At 33.9% G+C, this 24,102-nt stretch overlaps 2 protein-coding genes across 2 annotated transcripts in view; one reads left to right on the top strand and one right to left on the bottom strand.

Moving 5' to 3' along the window:
- Positions 1 to 24,102, top strand: part of LOC134843739 (WASH complex subunit 1-like) — a 382,840-nt gene that overhangs the window by 3,669 nt on the left and 355,069 nt on the right. The window lies entirely within an intron of this gene.
- The window catches only part of LOC134844435 (uncharacterized), a 33,162-nt gene continuing 19,783 nt past the window's right edge, over positions 10,724 to 24,102 (bottom strand). Inside the window, exons 2-7 of the mRNA XM_063861113.1 lie at positions 17,453 to 17,504; positions 17,306 to 17,379; positions 16,722 to 16,949; positions 15,879 to 15,981; positions 14,978 to 15,090; positions 10,724 to 11,020 (exon numbers count right to left, since the gene is read on the bottom strand). Of these exons, the coding sequence (XP_063717183.1) occupies positions 10,922 to 11,020; positions 14,978 to 15,090; positions 15,879 to 15,981; positions 16,722 to 16,949; positions 17,306 to 17,379; positions 17,453 to 17,504 (669 nt within the window). The 3' untranslated portion in view covers positions 10,724 to 10,921. The remainder of the gene's footprint in view (positions 11,021 to 14,977; positions 15,091 to 15,878; positions 15,982 to 16,721; positions 16,950 to 17,305; positions 17,380 to 17,452; positions 17,505 to 24,102) is intronic.

Raw genomic sequence — 24,102 nt, 5'->3', positions numbered from 1 at the left:
TCGATTTTTTTTGAAAATCCGCATCCCCCTTCGAGAAAATCCTAGATCCGCCCCTGACTGATACGTCCATGAAACAAAAAGTTAAAAAATTGGTTAAACTAGATGCGTTAAACAATTTGACGTTTTGTTTCTTGGAATCTTACGGTTTTGTTAAAATGAAAACTTCAGTCCGCAGAAGAGTCAAAACAGTCAACATTCTAATGTAAAAGTTTTGCTTTTCATAAAAACAAAATATCACGACGCAATTGGACGAAATACTTGAAATTAGTGTGACGAATAAATTTTAATAGCTTAAACTTTTCTTTGTTTTGGTTACATTCCTGAGTGTTGAACTCTATTCGAACATTCTGCTATAGTATATTGAAGTAGGTAAAAATGATTTTATAAGTGGAATTTTTCATTCAATTGGACAAATTGGCAATTGTCAAGCTCATATGTTTTATCGAAAAATGATCTCTAGTTATAGGCCAATCGCAAAATTTAGTCAGTTCCCGGGTTGATGCACTTGACTCGTGGTGCAACCCAAAAAGTCGAAAGATGTCTGATGTTGGACCCAGGCTGAGAGGATTGGGCGAAAAATTCGATCGCATCGAAGTCGATTTATGGGTTGAACTGTGTCAAATTATGAATCAGAAATGATTGGATAGAATAAAACAGGATCTAACTTTTGGTCCAACAAAGTCGAGTCATGTGCACAAATGTTACAATGTTTTTATGTGAAAAGTTAGCCTTAAGTTTTTACTCAACCAAAAATCTCGATCATAGTGTTTCATACAGCGACAATCAATGTCGAAGCATTGCTTACCTCAAACTATAGAGCAGCCGTGGCCAAGGGGTTAGACACACGTATCTCAGCACGAGAGTCATGCGTTCGAATTCCTCTTCGTGCACGGTTGGAGGGGTCCCAGTGTCATTCGACTTCTCAAGGTGTGACCGACTGCTGCGAAATGGATGAAATATACTTCCCCCACGGTTGGTCCTGCACTGTACACGACCGGGGACTAACAAAAAAAAACGCAAACTTTACTTTTCATTGGAATCCAATTCAGATTTTTTGCGAGGTAAAAGTTCCATTGTAAAAAATGAATAAGAAAAAGTTTCACTATAAATTATTGTTCCGACCATTGAAAATGGGGAGGAACTTTGTATACATGTGTGTTTTATTTTTTTTTTATTTTCCACGCAAAATCAGGCACCAAAAATAATGATCGGATTGGATTGAGTGATATATCAATCACATTAAAGCACTTAAAAAGTTACAGGAACCAGTTTGTCGACTGGAACCAGTTTGATTTTTTGTCTGTTTTATTCCCGAGTAAACCGATGGAGTAACGTTTGCTGTGTTCATAAAATTACCAATTGAGGCTGAAAAATGATAATTTAACTAGATCAAATGTTAGTTTTTGATGTCTTATGTAGCGCTTCTCTGGCAAAAAAAACTTTCGAAAGCAGTTGAAATTTTATTGCTCAAATTTGAAAAACAATTTAAATTAAAAACATTCATCTTTTTTGTTTATTTGGTTTTTAAAAGAATTGAAATCGTTAATGCCTAATTCACTAAAGTGATATTGGATGAAGATAAATGAACAAGATGTTTTTGTCTTCATTGATGAACCACTGGTAATAAACCGTCAATTTTTCCTTGCTTGCCATTACAACCCGTCTGGTACTGGTTAATATTGGTTTCAAAGTTGAATGGAAAAAAATGACCAATAAACTATGTTGCTGCTTTATTTTTGGCTAGTGTTAGGTCCTGCTTAAAAGAATCATGTATATGAAAATGTATGGGATTTGCTGTCTTTCAATTTTTTTTGCGTCGAGTTGGAAATTTTTTGCACTTTCGCAGAAATTTAAATTGTTCTCAAATCTACTGAACTGATTGTCATTGAAATAATACCAATAAAAAACCGGCTGTTCTTCTAAGTGCCTCCATATTTCGCTACTTTTTTTCATTTTACTTCACGTTTTACGGCCTACGAAATGTTCAATAGGGGAATTTTTGGTCTATTTGTTTTGAATTTTTAATTTTGTTAAATTTAATTGAACAAATCGGATCAGAAATGAAGGTTTCAATTACAAAAACATTATGGAACTCTCACCTTTTCAAGTGGCCCTTCCCTAAAATTGGTTAAAAAAAGGTATGGCCTCAAACAAGTCCATTTTTTGAAAATTTTGTTAATTTTAAAACTTTTTGACTTTCCCTGCCAAATCGGAGATTATGGGTTTAGCTGAAAAAAAAGCATTTTTCTAAATCTTACCTGGGTAAGTGGCTATGTCCGGTGTTTTCAAAAAATATGGCCTGAGAAACTGTCCCAGTTTTTGAAATTTTGCCCGTTTCTTGGAAAGTTATTCTTTTTTATCAAAAACTAGCCTGCTGATCTGAGGTTGATAGTTAATCAAAACTAACATGATGCTTAGATTTTCCCTGCTTTATCTGTCTTACCTTGCTTTTTGTAGAAAAGTTGATATGAACTTCGGAAACATTTCTTTTCAGATTTTTACCGTTTTTTAGAAATTTCGTCATTATTCTCGAAGGCTACGTGCTGAATCGCTAAATCTGATATTAAGGGTTCAATCTTTAAAAACATCAAAGTGCGGAAATCTTAAATTTAAAAATTAGGGTCTGGAAGGCAGAAGCTTGGTAGAGAAAAATTTATGGACTTAAGTAAAAGTCTAAATTTTGATTTTTTGATCAATTTTGGGATTTTGTTTTCACTTTTTTCTCAAAAACTACCCAGCGTAATCAGAGATTAAGACTTCCAGTAAAAAAGCGAGTAGTTAATTTTCTCTTTTAACTAAGCGGTTAATCGCCTACTGAAGAAGCAAAACAGTAGGGTTTGGCGTAATTTCGTTTTTTGAAAACATGAAAATTACGCGTTTCCGTATCAGTATATATGATTAAAATTATTAGAACAGTGTAAATACTGTTCTATTACTTACACTGTCTTAATACACTGTTCTAATTTTTACACACAGAAGCTTTGCTTCAGTCTAAGCAAATATTCATCAAATCAGTTTACTTAAAATTTTTGTTTTGTAATAGGAGTATTCTGCTACATGTCTATAAATTTTACAAATATCCAGCTAGAGGGAACTAAAGGTAAGCAACAAATGTTATAGGAAGTTTCAGTTTTCTTGAATCTAATTAAATTATTGTTCCAGCTATAAAAATTGGGTACGATTTTAGTCTTCAGTTGTTTTTATTTTTTTTTTCGTTTTTTAATGCAAAATCAGGAACCACGTATAATCATCGAAACGTGTCGAGTAAGATGTCGTAGTAGAGTTTTTTCAATCCTGGTCTGAGCAGTTTCTAAAAAAATTTTAAAACGTTTTTTCAATGTCGAGAAAAACCGGTTTGTTTTGATCTTGGTCTAGTTTCCATCACGAGACCAAACTATGCACTGGCGAGGCGCAAAATGTGGTGTGTGTAGGTCTCTGGAATCCTGAGACAAATCTCAACTATGTTGAAAATTTGTCGCAACGATCAAAAAAATCAAAAGAAGACAGGAAGAGCAAAGCGAGCGTCCTTGTTGGGAAATCCGCTCACGATTCTTAAAAAAAAAACACAGTTTGACCTCGTAATGTCGATTTTGCTTTCAGTCAAAATTAATTGCCAGAAGTAATCTTCGGAATGGAGCAACTGATATATCCTATTAAGGCCTTTTCACTTTTTGTCCTTTCAGGTCAAAGAACAAAATAAAATCAGAGAGAGCATCCCTGTGGTAGAATCCGCTTACAACTCACAAAATACACAGTTTGGCTTTGTAATGTCGAGTTTGTTCTCAGCCAAAATTAGTTACCAGAAATAATCATCGGAAGAGGCGACAAAAAATCTTATTCAAGCCTTTTTAGTTGTGACTCAAACACATTGTTCCAAACATTCTTTGCGTCGCGAAAAACGGGTTTGAATTGTTTGCACTTTAGTCTTACTTCGAGCAGTTCAAGCGAGCGAGTAGGTCTTATAAAGAAAAACATTATTCAAAACTTTTTTTTGTGTCGAGAAAAATAGGTTTGAGCTTTATTATAATTTCGAGCGAGTAAAGCGAGCGAGTAGGTTTCTTGGGAAAAACGTTTCATTCAAGTAAATGATAATTATTTTTACTCCAAGAAAGCTAGTTTCGAAAACTTCATTTAGCGTTTCTTGGCAACAAAATGTTTTTTTTTTTTTCAAAAAAAAACAACAAAATTATTCAGCAAGAAACATGAGAATTTTTTTTTCTTCATTTTTTCCAGTTTTTGTTTTTGGTTTTTTTCTAACTTTGGTTTTGTTTTTGGTACTTCATTAACTATCTAGACGTATGATTGCTTGTCTCATCACTCAATACAAACAAATTTTATTTGAAAAAAAAGAACTGTAAAAATATTTATTGGTTCGGCGGCGAAAACTTTTGTGCTACTTGCACAGAAACCGGCAATTCTTGTTAAAATTGGTATTGTTTTGGGATGGTTGCCTGTAAACCTCAATTTGGAAGGCAGCTAATTTGCTTGTTTTTTATCGAGGACTTGTTTTCCCTTAGACGTTGGAAATTTGTCTTGCCCTCTTACTGGCTGGCTCATCTGTTTCCTACCGCATCCAGTTTCAAGCTTTAACAAGCCATTTTTTGTGACTCTAACATCAGTTTTTCTGAAATTGAGTAAAAATCTATCTATTAGAGAACAATTATCTTGTTTTTTTATTAGAAAATATATTTTCAATTATAGAATATTAAGTTGTTTATAATCGTTTTTTTATTATGTTTTTCTTTATTTTTATGATTGATCACAGTATGCTACTTTTAATCCATTTGTTGCTTTTTGATGTGAAATATAATTTATTCCAAATTTAATTGGCCCGTTTTGTCTTGAATCTTGCATCTAAATTGCTTTTTTTGTAAAAGCTTTTCATAGACATTTTTCAATCTGAAATCTTTTTCAAAGTTTGTTCTTAGCATTTTTGAATCAATTCAAACATGAAAAAAATTTCTATTTTTTGTAATTACACTTGTGATAGCAAGCGTTTTGTAAGCGAGAACTAGACTTTTTCCAATAAAAAATTTGTGCTACAAATCTTACTTGCTTTTTTGTATTAGTTTTTTTTGAAACTGCTTCTACACTTGTTCCCATGTTGTTTTTTCAGTATGAAACGAATTTTTGTCCACTAAAACTGAGTTGTCTGATTTTAGTTTGTTTGCTCACGTTTCGCATGCTCATTTTTCTTACTGATGGAGTATATCAAAAAGTTATTTTAACCTGATACCACAAAGCTGTGAGTTGAAATCACAAATTTTACCAGGACAAAATGCAAAAAAAAATAAATTTAAAATGGATTTTCTCTAAAACTGGGTTGACTTTGGGTGAAAAACGATGACGACAAAACTTGCTTAGAGTTTCAGCAGAATTAACATAGTGCAATTCCTTTTGCGATATTCGGGCCAAAAATTTCCCACAAAAGCGGATCATTTTTGGCTTTTTTAGTCAAATAAAACAGACGCCAAAACTAGCTAGTCAATAACTGACATACGCATATGAAAGTGAACCACTTACATAGCTCAAAAAATTTCAAGAAGGGTATCATCTCCAAAACATTTTATAAACTAAAATATATATTTTTTTATAGACAAAAAAGATCGTTTTTTCTATACAAAACAGCAATTTTTGGTTCGATAGAGGCTCACGTTAATTTACTCAGGTCAGTAATCGACTTAGTAGTTTTGACTTAAATTTCCATTGACCAGAAAAAAAGTAAAATTGACAAAATTTGTAGGGTAAATTTTTAGGCCCGAATTTTGCAAAGTAAGTTGCACTCTGTTATGATGAAACTCTAAATAATTTTCTTTTCTTCATCATTTTCACCTAAAGTCAACCCAAAAAGCTTTAAAAAAAACGCATTTTAAATTTTAAGTTTAATGAAGATAATTTGACAAAAAGCAAGCCAAAATGAAAATATCTATTTTAAACCAATATAATCCATTATAATCAATCAAGTTCAAAATAATCATGTAAAAGATGACTTTAATAGTTATCTTCTCTTATTATAAACGTCTTATTGTCAATTACCAATGCTTGAATTTGAATGTTGAAAACTGAATGCGGAATTGAAACTTCTTTTTTCAAAGAAATTGTAGATGTTTTTGTTGTACTTGCGAGAATAAATGTCTTAAAATCGGGAAATTTACTTTTTTCCCGTAAGCAAGTTTTCTGACGCATTTGTCATTAAATCGATGCTACTTTATTATCAATTCATAGCCACTTCCATTCCCCTCTCACTTAAGTTGGAAATAGTAAGGCGGCCTTTGCATCCTATGGACTGGAGCTTGAATCCTGGCTAGGCCTTATTTTTTTTCAATGTCGAAATAAAAATTTTCTCCGGGAAGGTCGGAATATTGTTTGTCGGCTCTGTTTTGTTGTTTTAATTGTCAGGCAATATTTTTTCTGCGATGTGAGCAGTTTTATTGAAGTCTCAGGTGTCGTCGATTAATTCCTGCAGTTTTTAAATTTTTACTTTCTCTGAATGGTAAATTTTAGTTTTTTGTTTTTGTTTTTGCTTCAAAATTTTATCGGCCTAAATAATTTCGTTTGTTTTTTATAGGCTGTTTTTTGAATCAATTTAATTATGAAAAATCATTAGCTTTGTTTTGATCAAATCAAGTTGGTTGGTAGCTCAAAAGTTAAAAATTTAAAATTTTTAGTCGCTCATAGTTTTTTATGACATGAAGAAGAGAAGAAGAAAGAACACCTGAATTACTATACAGTAAAAAGCCGAGGCATCAGTATAGCAAAGTGTAAATAATAAAGTTGGTTAAAATTCATTGGTTACATCAAACAAAAACACAACATCAGAAAACAAGCAAAAAACAAAAAAGATTCCATTGACGTTTACTCTTTGAATACGTTTGTTTAGGAAGCTAGCAATTAAAGCATTTGCTCCATTTGAAAAACCGAGAGAAAGCCTTGGACAGATCTAATAAAGCTGCTTGTACGATTTTTTTCAATCTATTTGATTTCGAATACTTTCTGTCACATAAACAAAAGCATCTTGTGTTGAAATGTTTTTGCGAAATCCGAATTGAAATGGTGTCATTATTCGAAATTTGTCAAGATGTTCTGTTATTTGGGCATGTAAAATTTTTTCAAAAGTTTTAGAAAAAGCACAAGTTATTGATATTGGCCGATAATTTTTTGCATCCATTGGGTCATCTTTTTTAAAGAAAGGGGTTACGTGTGCTTTTTTCAGTTCGATCGGGAAAATGTTCTCATCTAAGCAAGTATTTATGACAAAAGTTAAATGTGGAACTATAACTGATTGACCGTCAATGATTGCCCAAGCAGGTACGGTACAAGGTCCGAGAGGTTTTCTAACATTGATTTTTTGAACTATATTAAAGCATTGCTTCACTGTAATGTGTTGAAAATGGAAAGGTGCAGATTCAGAGGCAGATTTGTTGTAATTCGGAGGCTTTTTAGCGCCAAAAAATTCGCCTAAGTTTGAAAAAATATAATTTAAATGATTGGCAATTTTTTTGTATTGGGTTATCATTTCACTGAAGGTATTTCGTAGAACTGTAATTCGATTGTTGCCAGAACATGTACCTCTAACTTGGTTAATATATTTCCATTTTTGTTGGATAGTGCTGAGAAGTGAAAAACAATTTTTTGAGTGATCGATTTGTTTACTTCTAACCAATTGGCTCATTTGATTACGTAAAAACTGGTACTTTGACCAATTATTGCTTGTGCTTTGACTGCGATATGATCTGAGTGAATTCTGTTTCTTAATCAACAATTGCTGACATTCTGAATCGAACCATTCCGTTTTCAACACAATTTTTGGTTTAAAATTACGAACAAAATTTTTTTCGATAGGAGCATGTTGCTGAAGAGCACTAGAAATTAAATAAATCATCGTCGAGAACATGTTTTGTGCGTCTGTACATTGATATAAGAGATACCAAGGAAGAGCGGAGAGTGTATTGCAAAATTCATTTTTTCTGATAATTTTTCTTATTGAAAGTCGAAATTATCCTCGGTAAACTTTTGCCGCATTTTATATCCGTCAAAATAAATGAAGCAAAATGGTCGGTTTTATAAGGTGTATCAAAACAAAATTCAATGCCGTTTGTTTCATAGTCACTGATAATGTAGTCGATATGAGTTTTAGTTGAGGAACTAATTCTGGTCTCATCGTTTGGACAAAAAACCTTCAATCCATATAGAATAATTATAGAATCTAAATTTTATTTTTATTTGCTATCCAGATAGTTTATGATATAATCACCCAGAAGCGTAATTTTATTAGAAACTGAAAATGCATTATCTATGTTAAGCGTTAATTGTTCCAAAAAAAAAACAAAAAAGTTTGATCTGCTTGGATTATAACACAAATTAACTAACATTTTTTCTTTACTGGAAATGTTAAATGTAGTTTTGCACTCAACCCACACTGACTCATATTTTTTTTTATCAATTAAATTTAAATCAGGCCTCAATTTCGGAGCCAATTTGACTGGTATATATAACTAAACGCCACCGCCTTTCTTTTTTTACCGCTGATTGCCTATCATATCTGAACATCGCATGCGTTCTAGGGTGGAGATTCCATAAATTGTCACTATCTTCTTTTTAAGCCACGTTTCGGAAATTTCTATAATTGTATTTTCGCCCATATCATCAAGAAATTTTTTCAATTGCATCCGTTTTCTAATAATACTTTGAAAATTCAAATGAACAAATTTAAGATTTGCACAATTTTTTGAGCAGATGCCGTAGACTGTTTCAATGGTTTCAATAGGACCAGGTTTTTTTTCAACATCCCCACTTTGGGTCAGTAACAACGCAAAAAGGAAAAGATGAGTCTGTGTGGTAGCTCTCCGCTCATTTATCCCACATTTCCATGATAATATCTTTTGGTGGCAGCTTAGATAGCCCCAGTAAACAATGGTTTTTTCTATATTTTCCATCTGAGCCTTGGAAATTAGAAAAATTGCACAAAACAACCAGAATTTAATATTCAGCATAATAAATTAAATAAATTAAATAATCGCCAAAGTTTGCACCAAGAAAAAATGCGAAACTAGTATTTCCTGAAGAATTTTGCACCGTTTTGGAAAAATTGAATCATTTCTGCCGTTTTTGGATCTAAATTTGATGATAGTTGGGTTTGCTTCATTCTGGGGCGGGTTGTAATCTCACATGTAATTGCATTAATATCAGAACCTCTAAAAGAATCTCTAAAACTTTGCACCAAAATTTCAACACCCCCATCAGAAGGATGCAAACCATCCGAGCTAAGCGCATCGGTATTTTGACTAAATTTTTTTTTATGTCTTAAATATCCAATTTTACTTCGCAAAAGTCCTTTACATTCCGTACTAAATTAAGAATTTGCTTGTTTAGCTTCTGTACATTTGGATTAAAATCTTTTCTAAAAGCGCCTAAGGGAGTTACAGTACATAGTGAAATTGTTTCTGGGGAGAATTTATGATTCACGAGATATTTTAGTTTTTCTAAGCTTATCACGGCTTCCTTCGCGTCGAAATCAATTGAGAAGCAGTCATTTATTCCAATTAGTGTAGTTACATGTTTAAAATGTCGCGATTTACTGTTTCTCACGCGTTCCAGCAATGCAGAAATTTTGTGCCCACCAAATCCTCTCGCCAACACATTTTACGATATTTGTTTCCCATTGATTCTGTTAACAATTGAGTCTCCCAGTAATAGGCCAGAATATTCTCCTTCTCGTGGTAAAAATAAATGTTTTCGTTGTTGGTCGAATTTTTCTTCTTGAATATTGGTTGCTTGTATTTTGATTTCTTGGTTATTCTTGCTTTCTTGGTTATTTTCGCTTCGTTTGTTCTAATTTCTGCTCCGAATTTCAATCTTGCTCCATTCATTTTCAAATTTGTTTTCTGCAATTTTCGAATTGACCGTGTTTTTAAAATTTTCTAGATCAATAAATTTGTTTCCTTTTTCTTCATCTTTCGTTGATACAGATAAGTTTTCGATAATTCGTTTAAAATAAGTAACATTTCAATCAAGTCTTTATACAGCTCGTATTTCAATTCGTCGTTCAAATTTCGGAAAGTTTCGAGGTCAAACATGTTGGCGATTAAAAGCGAAATTAAAAATAAGACATTAAAATGAACCGACTGATCGCTAGAAATTTAAATTTGACATGAAATGCCTTTGAGTTTTTTGGTTCAACTGTCGTCTGATCACGTGTTGTCGACTTAGTGAACGTTCGAAAATTACTATAGATTGCTTAAAGTTAGTGGTTGTGTTTCTTTTGTGTTTTACTGAGATTGAATTTTTGTTTTTTTTTTCAAAAAATTGTTGTTTTTTCTATGAAAACAGTTTTTTTTGGCGTTTTTTTCGATTCAATTGGCTCCTAACTACGTGTTATTGGCTTAATGAACGCTCGGAAAATTCTTAAAGCTGGTTAAGTCATGGTGGTTCCGTTTCTCGTCTGATTTTCGGAGATTAATTATTCGTAATTCCAAAAATATTGTTGATATTTTTAAGTTTTTTTTCGTTTTAGATATTTCAATCTCAGTGTAGTTGGTAGCTTGCAATGCCAGGCTTTTGTTGCATCGCCTCTGTGGGTTTTTCTTTGCTAATTGTTCTGACCTCCTGCCCTGCCAATATGTGCTCACAACTGACCTATTCGGCACTATTTTCTCAAAGCTGCCTGCTGGGCTGATCTTTTTGGACACAAATTTCGATATTAAGGAAAAAATACGCCCGGTATTAAATATATCTACTTGAACTATTACACTTTAAACCACTGACTAATTCTAAGTAAATAATTGAAAAAAATTACAATAAGTAATAAAAATAGAAGGTAGAAACTATTCGTGATTTGGTCCGCGTTTTTTTTTAGCGTCGCGTAACTGTAAATGATCGCTTCATTTTGTTCAATAATCTTCATGTTCTTTTAGCTTCGGAGTCAGAGTGAGAACGGGGGGACCATGAATGGTCTGTGGGTCTGTGATTGGTGGTACTGCTGTCTCATTTGCTCATCCACTCTCGCTCTTGGAGGCAATCTCTGAAATGACGCAAGTTATAGAAGCTCTGCTCAAAATAGAAACTACAGGAGACAAGTTGTTTATAGTCATTTGAAAAAAAAAATAACAACAAGTATATCAGACCAAAGCTTTGATTTTTCGGACTATCCCTTAAATCTGAAGAAAAACATTTTTTTTTTCAAAAACATCAACAAAACATTGACATAATTTCTTCTTCCTTTCTTTTCCCCACACGCCCTGTGGGAACTGTTTTGTTAGATGCGACAAACTGACTGGTTAGCGCGCTTATACGTTCAAATTATCACAATTCAAACTCTCAAAACATGCGTTAAAATGATAACAGGTAAAAAAAATTCTCGTTTGAGCTCTAAACAATGATCTTTCAAATTTGAGTTTTGACTGAACAAAAAAAATCACCTCGAACATGGAAGCTTTGTCTTTTTCTTTGAAAACCTGAACAAAACACGCTTCGATAATTGAAAATTTTAACTGGATCAGACCCAAAGAGAAAATTGTAGAATTATCAAAGGATTTAGTTGCAAAAAAACTATAATTTTTGGCCAATCAAAAAGAAAACTCGATTCATTGAAACGCAGTTTGAATCACAGCCAAAAATATTCAAAATATTCTATCAAATAATTCAAGGCGGTTTGTCTTAGTATTACCTGTGCTGATTGAAACGAATAGGCATCTCAGTTTGAATTTTTATTTCAATGAAAAGGCCAAGAATCTTTCTTTCGTGAATCTCTCCTAAATTATATATTCCATTACAAGTTTTATATTTACAATTTGGGGTTTTTTGCACACCAAGCAGCTAACGTAGTTAAATTCTAGATAAACATTATTTACGCGAGGAATCTATGTTTGCTTGGGTGATTTTTAATATTCAGACCAATTTGCAAATATTATTAGCTCATCTGGGGTGCTCAATCCCTGGACCTACGTGGGCCCACCGGGCGCGCGCTCAAGAATAAAAGCCTGACTTTCTGGTCTTTTTGAAACGAGTTCACGTAAATGGTTCATTTTATGCTTTGATGAGGAAAGAGTAACGCACTAACAATAGCGTGTTCCAATTTGAATTGAGGCAAAACGAAAAGTCTTAATCATTACATATACCTCTCATTTTTAACACTTAAAATTTGACATATTTCAGTCTAGAATTAGACAATTTTTCAACCATTTTTTTTTATTAAGCCGCACAATTCTCAGGGTTTTGCTATAATATCGAACAGGCTGATTTTCTATAATAACTAATTCTTAACTAAGTCAAGTTAACTAAGTTTTAACTACAAGCAAGCTCGTGAAGCGACTATTCGTAGCAAGTGACGATTCGTTGCCGGTGATTTTCGTAACAAATGACGATTCGTAATTTTTGAAGTGCGAACTTTCGAAACAAGCGACAATCTGTAACACTTAATTGCTGATATGGTGGATTAAAAATTGAGTTTCAATTGTTAACTGTAAGAGTTGGGGGGATTAAGTTTTTGTTTCTCTTTTGTTGGTTGTATCAAAAGACTCCTGGATTACCAACGCATTGACTTGATTTCAGTTTGTTTATCATAAAATTAGTAGTTTAAAATTATTTATAATAGAAGCATGGACTTCCTTACATTGGTTTTTCCTCAATTCAATTTGAACTTCATTCAATTATCTATCAATTTGATCCATGTAAACTCGTCCATCTAGGCCTCTAAAATAAACCAATGCCTCCAGTCGATGATGTGAGAGCCCATGCAAATTGTCCGTTATAATTTGCGATTGCTCAAATATTAGTGAAAAGAATGAATGTGGCCAGGAAAATTTTTCACATGAGCCAATATTCAACTCAAATCTTTGTTTTTTGGACGTGCAGATACCAGATTGATAAACATTTTACATAAAAAATTCGAACATAGGTTAAATAAAACTTAAACCAGCATAAATAGAGGACGTGAGTTTCTGTGGCAACTAGGGGGATTTTTTTTCAGCCAAACTAAAATTAGGGTTAAGCAAACATCATTTTTATAAGCAAGCCGGTATTTTTCTTGGGAAAAAAATTTGAAGTTTAACCCAAATGCTAGAAAAAAAATTTTTTAGAGTCAAACGTGCTATCAAAGTGAAAACCAAAGCCACTTCGGAACCCCCAAGACCTATTTATGCAGAGTTTACTGGAGACGCCTCAAAGAAGACGATGGTGAATTTGCCATATTATATTTCAAAAGCCTAAAAAATATTGCGATACCACTGCAGTTGATTCTCTCAGTCAGAAGGTGATACTTTTCCAACCTTTGATTCTTTGCCTGATGATGCGGACCGGATGTTGATTTTCTCAACGGAAGCAAGTTTAGATTTGTTAGAGAGCAACACAACTTGGCATGCTGATAGAACTGTTAAATCATGCCCCACGCTCTTCTATCAAGTATTTACTATACAAGCTGTAGTAAAAAAACAAACAGTTCCAATGGATTGATTTCTTTTAACACCAAAAAATAAATAACAAAATCTGCGAGCTTTGGAAGTGCTAGAACAGTTAAACTCTTACCTGGAGCCAGCCAAAGTTCCGCTCGATTTGAAAAAAAGCGTCAATCAATGTCTTTCATCAGTCTTTTTGCGTGCCATTATCAGGAAAAAGCCGCTTAGGCCACTTTGTGCATGCTATTTCGAGCAAATTTTAGGGAGCTTGGCGGAATTACCTTTTTTAGATCCGACGAAACACTGCGGCTTCTGATGAAATTAAATATTGCACTGGAATTTTTCCTTTTTCTCCAATATGATCTGCAGCTGAGGTTCAAATGCCTGAACAATCTATTTGGCAAAAATTTTCCAATCATTCCATATATTGAAACTTTTGGAAAGATATCGTTTGACCAATGTTTCGCACAAAACGCCAATCAGCTTTCTTCCCCTTAGATCTCTGGAATCAGTTTGAGTGCGCGCCGGATCAAAAGCAGAAGACGAATAACTTGGTGGATGGTTGACATCGTACTTTCCAGATGGAAAAGGGCTGTAAGCACCCAACAATCCACAAACTCATTAAATTTATTTGGCGAGAACAAAGGTTAGCTGAGAATAAGCTTATGAGTAAAAGTTCCAGAGAGAAGGCATCAAAGACAGCAAAATACGCAAAAATGCAGTTAAGATTGTAAGGTTTTAAAAAATTATCAGAACAACCAAATTAGTAATATACTATAGGGAATAGCTATTAACCTTTATTTTTGATTTCTTTAATTCCTTTTATTTTAATTTAGTTTATAATTGTTTCTTTTATTTGTTGAACATCAAACAAAACAATGATATCAATTTTCGCTTGATACAAATCGTCGCCCAGCCAAGCAAACTACATCCAGAACTTAAACTTGAAACTAAATTGAAAGAGTTTGTCTTTTTGGTTTTTCGAAAACAAGTTAAGAATGCCCGGGAACAACCAGGGCCGATATGCCTTCAAAATTGCTGTTTTTATGAAAGCGTTGGTATTCATGCCAATAGTTTCCAACGGCAAAAGTTTTAAGGCCAGGCACAGTAAAATTTTCCAAAGCTCTGACTGAATTTTTTCTGACTATTTGGTTCAAATTTCAGAATATTCAGATTTGATTGGCCAATGAAAAATTTTCAAATTTGAATATATTGATCAATGTAATTCAATGCTTCTGGATTGACCGGAAATTTAAGTTCGTGGCTGGACGCAGTTTTTTGGCGTAGAAAACAGAAAAAAAACACGCGTTTTTGATCAAAAAAGCAATAGAAAAAGTTAGTTAAAAATCTACAAATTTGAGAAAAAATTGGATTTTTGTAGGCGTGGAGAATTTTTCGAATACAAAAACTTCATGAGCGAAAATTAGATCGATACTTGAAAAAAAACATGTAAACATTTAAAACGTAATTATACACAAATAAATAGTAAATGGAGGAGTTTCGGTCTATTTATTGTTTTCCCAGATGTTTTCGGCTACTTTTGTCACTTTGTCTCAGCCGAAACTTAGAAATTGATTGAAAATTACCTTCTGTAAAGAGTGCAGGGCTCTCTCGGAAAGTAGAGATTGCATCAGCATCTGATTGGCTGTCAGAGGGTCAGGCGAGTTCACTAGAGGGCCGGCATGGGATAAATGCAGGGCTGCAGAAAACATGCAGTAAGGTGTCACAAAATACCTTACAAGTTATAACTTAAAAATCCCCCCCCCCCCCCGTTAAAAAAATCCGACTGCAATATCATATACTTTCAATCGGGTCTTGTTTTTATTCTATGCCTTCTGGTGTGTGTTAATTTTTTCTCGACTCGTTTTTTTCCACAAATAATCGAGAAAAAAAACGAGAAACCACAAATAATAATCGGATTGGGTGAGTGATGTATCATATTAAAGCCTTTTCAGTCGTGATTCCAACGATATTTAAAAATTTTCGAAAAAGTTCCTGAGTTTCGACAAAAAAGCTTTGTAGTTTTTGGTGACAAGTATTCGTTTCGAGCGAGTAAAGCAATTTAAGTCTTTTAATATAAAAAATAACATTTTTTAAGCGAAGAAAAATTTAGTTTTAATCTAGAAAAACTAGTTTTTGAAGCTTTATACAGCGCTTCCTCAGCAAAAAAAAAAGTTTCTTTATAAAATCAAAAAATAATTCTACAAAAAAGTACACTTTGCTTTTTAAACTAAAATTTTTGATCTTTTTTTGTTTTGTTGTTAAATTTTCGACGCCGATTTTTTCTTGTTCACGTTTTAAGCATATGTTTTTTCCTCGCACAAGCCACGCTCAAAAAGGTTAAAAAGTGTTTTTGGAGAAATATGGTCTAAACTTTCTTTTTTACTTGCATATCAACTGGCTAGTTTTTTGTTTTTCGCAAATGAGCGTTTCACCTGACTTCATGGTATAAGTAAAAAAGCAAATTTTACTTGTGCAGTTTCTAACCAGGTGAGTGTAAGAAAGGGTAGTTATTGTAGTTGGGTAGTGATTGTAGTTGTAAATGGGCTGGACTGTGCGGGTAATATCTCGGCGAAGGCATATATGCTTCCTAAATCAAAAGATTACATATCAGGCAGGGGCGGATTTAGGGGTGGTGGGGGTTTTTGGCTTTCTTCCTCAGGGATTCGACCCCCTGCCGACCCAAAAGGTCCCTCCTTTGGTACTTTTTAAGATATCCATTTTTGGCCGAACGACCCTAAAATTTTTCTAAAGGTGCCTGCGCCAATATATACTAATTTTGAGGGGGAGCGCTCGCCAAAAAAAAGCGATTTGTTTGTCAAAATTTTCAAAAAAATGCCCAAAAACGGCTTTTTTTGACCTGTTTTTTCAAAAAGTTGGCCAGTACAGCGTCTTTTTAGTGCTTTAGGAGAGCTCGGAAAATCAATTAGGTCGACCTAAAAAAAAGGTCGTAAAATTTTCGAATTTTTTTTGAAAATGCTCCCCCCCCCTCGAGAAAATCCTAGATCCGCCCCTGATATCAGGTTTAGAAGTGGAAGCGCCCTCACGTAAAATCAATCACTTCACTGGCCAAAACGGTAGTCTTTTGGCATTTTTTTTCACATTCCATTTTTGGTCAACCAATCGTGAAACTTTTCAAAAGGCAACTGCGATGAATATGCAAAAATTTTGAGGGGTATAGCTGCATTTTCGTCTAGAGCCCGTCAACATAAATCAGTTCATCCATAAAGAAAAGCCTTTTAATTCGCCACCTTCTGATGAAAAACAAATAAATCGTTATAAATGGTGAAAAATGAAAAAGGGGATAACCGAAAAAATTAACTAACTAACTCCTAGTAATGGATATTTTTTCAAGAATTGTACGCTTCTAGGGGTGATGTCGTCAAACAGATTGGTATAGTCATAACTTGCTCCCATCATCAGTCGTTGGTGTCGAGGAATGTTATCTTCCAAGAGATACTTTTCTCCCAGGAGAGATTTCGTTAAGTTTGGAATATCAGATATCATCGAAGGCTTCTCCAGCGCAGATTCTACTAACTTTTGTCTTAATTTGCGATACTGAAAACAAACATTTCGACCTTAAAATTTTCTAAAGGCGCTTTTGGCGCTGAAAATAAATACTAATTTGGGCGAGAGAATGAAAAATGGGCGGGAGTAATTTAAAACGGCATTTTTAGCACATTATGAAAAAGTTTGTCTGCGTTGCTGCATTTTCTGCCAAAATACGTCCTTTTAAAAGCTTAAAAAGAGCTCGCACAATGTTTTTGGACAAAAATATAGGAAAATGTCGGCGGAACTTTAGAAACATACAGCTCTTTTAAATCTGCACGACCCGCTATCAAAAATCCTATATCCGCTTTGAAGCAAGTAATTCGAAAAGGCGGTTTCGGTTGATTTTGGGTTAACCGCCTTACCTTTAGATACGACAGTTGCAGCTGCTTCTCTTTTAGTTGTTGTCGATATGAAGCTTCTTCTTCCAAACTGGTTGCTTAAAATAACAAAATGTTTGCAAATATTATTTTTACTTTATTTGAAATAGTAAAAAAAATTTGTCGACTTACAGTTTGTGTGGCTGGATTTCGATGAGCCTATTGGACTACCAAATTTGAGTTTCTAAAACAAAAATTAATTTCAAATGAGTGCAGTTGCGGATTAAGGGATTCATGATTCGACCTACCCCTCCCGATAATTCGACCCCTTGACCATACGCAAAAGGTCCCCCTTTTGGTATCATTTCACGCTATTCATTTTTGGTCAATAAAACCAATTCTAATCGCTAATCTGAACTGAGTTATTCTGTAGATTTAACTCATAGAGTAATTTCGGATAGGGTACACCGTCTGCTCGTCACGCTATCTTATTTTCGGCCGGATAGATTCGTGCAACTTCTTAGTCTAATACCGATCCTAATCTTATTCTTATATCTACTAGTCTCAGGGTGTTTAACTAGTCTCTGCTAGGCTCAATAGATCTAGAGTATACTGGCTAATTGCGATTGCTGAAGTTCTCTTGGAGAGGCAACTAATTTCTAAGTTAAATTCAAATCTCTCTGGTGCTGAAATTTCAAGTAATTTCAGCACTTACAAATAAGTGGGTTGTTAGTTAGATGGAATATGATTGGTTAATATTAAATAATTTATAATGATAAAATATCTAATTTATCCAAAAATAAAATGTAGTTTAGATCAGGTTCCACCCATCCGGGGCTTACAAAGTTTTTTAGATTTATCTTTCTTTCTGTAATTGAAGGATGGATGATGAACGTTGGTATTTGGCGAACATCATTTTCTTATCCGGTTCCTCTTGAAGAAGAACGTTCCAGGACGCTGGAATGGTGGAAATGAAGTTGTTATCTTGTCATTCGACAACGACTGTGATCCCCAATGAAATCAGTCCGATTTCAAAATGGTTTGCTATGTCAGATTCTTCTGTATTAGTAGAGAACTGTTTTGTGTGAAGCCTCGTCTGGGAAGGGCGTGAAGATCGTGTTTGGGAGGGATGCCTTGTAATCTCGGATCTGTACGTATACTTGGACATCGAGGTAGTCATTGGTCTAGTTCAATGAAGTCCTTTTCTGCGAAGTCAAGTCGTACTCTAAATCCTTTGAGTCGTGATTGTGGACGGCATGTCGGTTGTGTTTAGACATTCTTTGTTCGAGTTTGATGGGATCGTCTAGTCTTTGAATGTTTGTCTTTGTTGTTGTGTATGATCTATATACTGCATATTATGATTTACATTTTATAAATTTTTGTTAATTTGGTTTTTAGTCATGATCTTAGTTAGTTGTTTTCACAAAAGCGTTTTATTTTAGTTCAGTTATTTTGAAGAGTTACTCACCCTTGAGTACCTCTTATTAAAAATTGAAGTGTGGTCACAAAGCGTGGGTGTAGCGCGGTGGGTTAGGCCGGCTATAAGAATGCTCAGGACGTCCTTATCTGGTGGGTTAGGCCAGGATTGGGAGTACGATTTCATACTGTTTCTTTGAGAGGTCCTGTTATGTGATAACATTTTTTGTTGGTTTTTTCTGGTCATTCTTATGTTACTTTGGTTGTGTCTTTTTTTCAAAAATCTAATTGTTTTTGGTTTGGGTTTGTCTTACGACTTTTTTGTGTTTTATTATTTTATTCTTAGACTTTATAATAGTCTCTAAAAGAATAAACTATCCAGTTTTAAGCTGGTTTAATCCGGTTTGGGTACCGTTGGTTTTCTTTTCTTAGTCTTGCTGTTATTTTATGATTTGTAGTGTTTAGTAAGCTGCGTTGGTTAGTTTGGTTTAATACATAGTTCCTTTCCAACTGGGTTAAAGAAAAGTTTGAAACTTGTTTATGCTTGTTTGAGTCGTTGTTAGTGAAAAATTGAAACATAAAATCATTATTTAAACAATTCTTCGTGGGCGAGCTGTGCGAGTTTGGATAAAATTTTTGTGCGAATGAATGAAAATTTTGAAAAGGTTAGTACTGCTTTCTCATTTTATGAAATCATTGCTTGAAAATTGAATTTTACTGCATTTGGGGAAGTTAAAAATTATAAATTTTCATCGTATTTAGTTTTACTGCTTTTGGGGAAATAATTTATAAATGAAATTACTACATGGGGTATGAATTTTATTTTATTATTTAGTGCGAAACATTTTTATTATGAATTAACAAGTTTAAATTTTTAGTTGTCTTTTTTCTGTTTTGTAGATTATTGTGTTGTGAAGACTAAAAGAACAATTTAAACATTGATAGAAAATGGCTAGTATAATTTGAATTTTTTTGCTAAAATTATTTTAATTCATTTTTACCTTATTCATCTGAAAAAAAGCCATGTGGGAAGATGTCTTGAATCAAGTCTGATGTTGTTAGTAGCTTGGCTAGTATGCGTATAACATTTTTCTTTTGTAGCAGTGGCCAAAGCAATTGAAGTGGATCGATGGTGTTTAGTTCTTCTGTGCCTACTGCGAATTCATGAGGTGTGTTTTGAATTAGGTTAAATTTTATGATTATATTTAGTATTTTGAATAAATTCTACTATGGGTATTTCGATAGGTTGTATGAATTCATGCGGGATAATGAAGGGTCTTGATTTTTCATCATTGAAGGTCTTCGTGATGGTACAAATTATATACATTTGGGTAACTGGGTCGTAGTTGCGGAGGATGCCGTGGAGGTTAGTATTTTTAATTCAATCTGTGAAATTAAGAAAGAATGGTGATGTGTACTTTGAATTAACAAACTGAAAACGGTGGTGGGGTTGTCGTGATGGTGTGTGTAAATCAAAATGGTTTTGTAAAAAACGATAATATGTATAAGTGTGCGTTTGTTTAGTGCGTAACATTATATCGTGGGAACAGTGCAAATCGCGTTCCTGTGGTGAAAGAAAGTGAAAGGTTAGTGAAAATAACTGAAATTTATCATAGAAGCTTTCATATGCTTGTATGTCAACTAGTGCTTCTGAAATTATATGGTCGTGCTTTTTATCAAAAATATTAAGTGTAAATAAGTATGGTGTTTTAATAAAAAAAATTTCGGTTAGTTGCGGGTTTGCAAAGCGGTCTTCGTCTAAAAATTGATCATGATTAGGACGGATGATATTGTGATCGTAGTATTCAATTGAGTAATCGTTAGCTCGGGGTGCGGTAAATGTTGTTAGTAATTTTTATATCCAACGTATGTAAATTGTCGAGGTGTTAATGATGTGGTGAGTATATACCGTATATTTTTGTTTCTCTCGATATTTTCACTTGTATCAGTGAGTGGTAGATAAAGGGGGTTGGTATAGTTGTAGTAAGCTGTCCAAGGAAGTGTTGGCATTAAAATAAGTCGTTTGTTAGTTAGATGGAATATGATTGGTTAATATTAAATATTTTATAGTGATAAAATATCTAATTTATCCAATAATAAAATGTAGTTTAGATCAGGTTCCACCCATCCGGGGCTTACAGAACTTTTAGATTTATCTTTTTTTCTGTAATTGAAGGATGGATGATGAACGTTGTATTTGGCGAACATCATTTTCTTATCCGGTTCCTCTTGAAGAAGAACGTTCCAGGACGCTGGAATGGTGGAAATGAAGTTGTTATCTTGCCATTCAACAACGACTGTGATCCCCAATGAAATCAGTCCGATTTCAAAATGGTTTGCTATGTCAGACTCTTATGTATTAGTAGAGAACTGTTTTGTGTGCAGCCTCGTCTGGGAATGGCGTGTTTGGGAGTGATGCCTTGTAATCTCGGATCTGTACGTATACTTGGACATCGAGGTGGTCATTGGTCTAGTTCAATGAAGTCCTTTTCTGCGAAGTCAAGTCGTACTCTAAATCCTTTGAGTCGTGATTGTGGACGGCATGTCGGTTGTGTTTAGCCATTCTTTGTTCGAGTTTGATGGGATCGTCTAGTCTTTGAATGTTCGTCTTTGTTGTTGTGTATGATCTATATACTGCATATTATGATTTACATTTTATAAATTTTTGTTAATTTGGTTTTTAGTCATGATCTTAGTTAGTTGTGTTCACAAAAGCGTTTTATTTTAGTTCAGTTATTTTGAAGAGTTACTCACCCTTGAGTACCTCTTATTAAAAATTGAAGTGTGGTCACAAAGCGTGGGTGTAGCGCGGTGGGTTAGGCCGGCTATAAGCATGCTCAGGGCGTCCTTATCTGGTGGGTTAGGCCAGGATTGGGAGTATGATTTCATGCTGTTTCTTTGAGAGGTACTGTTATGTGATAACATTTTATGTCGTTTTTTTCTGGTCTTTCTTATGTTACTTTGGTTGCGTCTTTTTTTCAAAAATCAAATTGTTTTTGATTCGGGTTTGTCTTACGACTTTTTTGTGTTTTATTATTTTATTCTTAGACCTTATAATAGTCTCTAAAAGTTTAAATTATCCAGTTTTAAGCTGGGTTAATCCGGTTTGGGTACCGTTGGTTTTCTTTTCTTAGTCTTGCTGTTATTTTATGATTTGTGGTGTTTAGTAAGCTGCGTTGGTTAGTTTGGTTTAATACATAGTTCCTTTCCAACCGGGTTAAAGAAAAGTTTGAAACTTGTTATTGCTTGTTTGAGTCGTTGTTAGTGAAAACTTGAAACATAAAATCATTATTTAAACAATTCTTCGTGGGCGAGCTGTGCGAGTTTGGATAGAATTCTTGTGCGAATGAATGAAAATATTGAAAAAGTTAGTACTGCTTTCTAATTTTATGAAATCATTTGATTGAAAATTGAATTTTACTACATTTGGAGAAGTTTAAAATTATAACTTTCATCGTATTTAGTTTTACTGCTTTTGGGGAAATAATTTATAAATGAAATTACTACATGGGTATGAATTTTATTACATTATTTAGTGCGAAAGATTTAGGAGTTTTATTATGAATTAACAAGTTTAAATTTTTATTTGTCTTTTTTCTGTTTTGTAGATGATTGTGCTGTGAAGATTAAAAGAACAATTTAAACATTGATAGAAAATGGTTAGTATAATTTGAATTTTTTAGTTAAAATTATTTTAATACATTTTTACCTTATTCATCTGGAAAAAAGCCACGTGGGTAGATGTCGTGAATCAAGTCTGATGTTGTTAGTAGCTTGGCTAGTATGCGTATATCATTTTTCGTTTGTAGCAGTGGCCAAAGCAATTGAAGTGCATTGATGGTGTTTAGTTCTTCTGTGCCTACTGCGAATTCATGAGGTGTGTTTTGAATTAGGTTGTAAAATTTATGATTATATTTAGTATAATGAATAAATTCTAGTATGGGTATTTCGATAGGTTGTATGAACTCATGCGGGATAATGAAGGGTCTTGATTCTTCGTCATTGAAGGTCTTCTTGATGGGGCAAAAAATATACATTTGGGTAACTGGGTCGTAGTTGCGGAGGATGCCGTGGAGGTTAGTATTTTTAATGCAATATGTGAAATTAAGAAAGAATGGTGACGTGTACTTTGAATTAATAAACTAAAAACGGTGGTGGGGTTGTCGTGATGGTGTGTGTAAATCAAAATGGTTTTGTATAAAACTATAATATGTATAAGTGTGCGTTTGTTTAGTGCGTAACATTATATCGTGGGAACAGTGCAAATCGCGTTCCTGTGGTGAAAGAAAGTGAAAGGTTAGTGAAAATAACTGAAATTTATCATAGAAGCTTTCATATGCTTGTATGTCAACTAGTGCTTCTGAAATTATATGGTCGTGCTTTTTATCAAAAATATTAAGTGTAAATAAGTATGGTGTTTTAATAAAAAAAATTTTGGTTAGTTGCGGGTTTGCAAAGCGGTCTTCGTCTAAACATTGATCATGGTTAGGACGGATGATATTGTGATCGTAGTATTCAATTGAGTATTCGTTAGCTCGGGGTGCGGTGAATGTTGTTAGTAATTTTTATATCCAACGTATGTAAATTGTCGAGGTGTTAATGATGTGGTGAGTATATACAGTATATTTTTGTTTCTCTCGATATTTTCATTAGTATCAGTGAGTGGTAGATAAAGGGGGTTGGTATAGTTGTAGTAAGCTGTCCAATGAAGTGTTGGCATTAAAACGTGCTCATCAACAAAATTTCGTGTTTCATTAGTAGTGGTAGAAGTATTTAAGGTATATTGTGGAAATGAGGGTAGGGTTAGTTGAAGGTAATTTTTGTGTTTGTGTGATCTGGATGGTTGATATATTCTTTGGCTGTTCCGGGTTTGGTTGTAAATGGGTGATTTGGAAATTTTCGTTTAAAAGTGCGGTAAGCTCGGTTAGTGCTGGTAGGTGTTTCAGTGGATGTGGATGATTGAGCTAATGATGGAGTGTAATCGGAAAGTGGTGTAGGTGTTTGTGGATTTGATGATGTTACCGTTGATGACAGTTGATGTATCGTAAGAGTGTGGGGGTGTGTTAACTGTTGTTGATGTGTAAAAAAATTGTCAAGTTCTTCGGAAATTTGAATGTTATCTAGGGAGTTATTATGCTATCTGTCAGAATTAAATGGAGAATAGGTTGGGGTTACTTGGGATGCGTAAGAAGGAGTGGAAAGAGAAGGGAGTGGATGAATGGTTTGGATGGGTCTGGGTATGGGTAGAGGGAGATGGTCTGGGTATGGGTAGAGGGAGATGGTTCGGAGTTAGCGAATTCGTCGGGAAATTCTACATCGGAGTTGTTAAAGTGTGAGATGGTATGAAAAACTGAAATATCTGAGTTAGTATCAGAATTCATGCTTGATGGTATATTAAAAACTGGAGAATCGGGTGGCGAGAAAGC

Source organism: Symsagittifera roscoffensis, chromosome 4, assembly GCF_963678635.1.
Source record: "Symsagittifera roscoffensis chromosome 4, txSymRosc1.1, whole genome shotgun sequence".
NCBI classification, from domain to species: Eukaryota; Metazoa; Xenacoelomorpha; order Acoela; family Convolutidae; genus Symsagittifera; species Symsagittifera roscoffensis.
The sequence above is the reverse complement of the archived record's forward strand: the minus strand, read 5'-3'. Positions and strand labels throughout refer to the sequence as shown.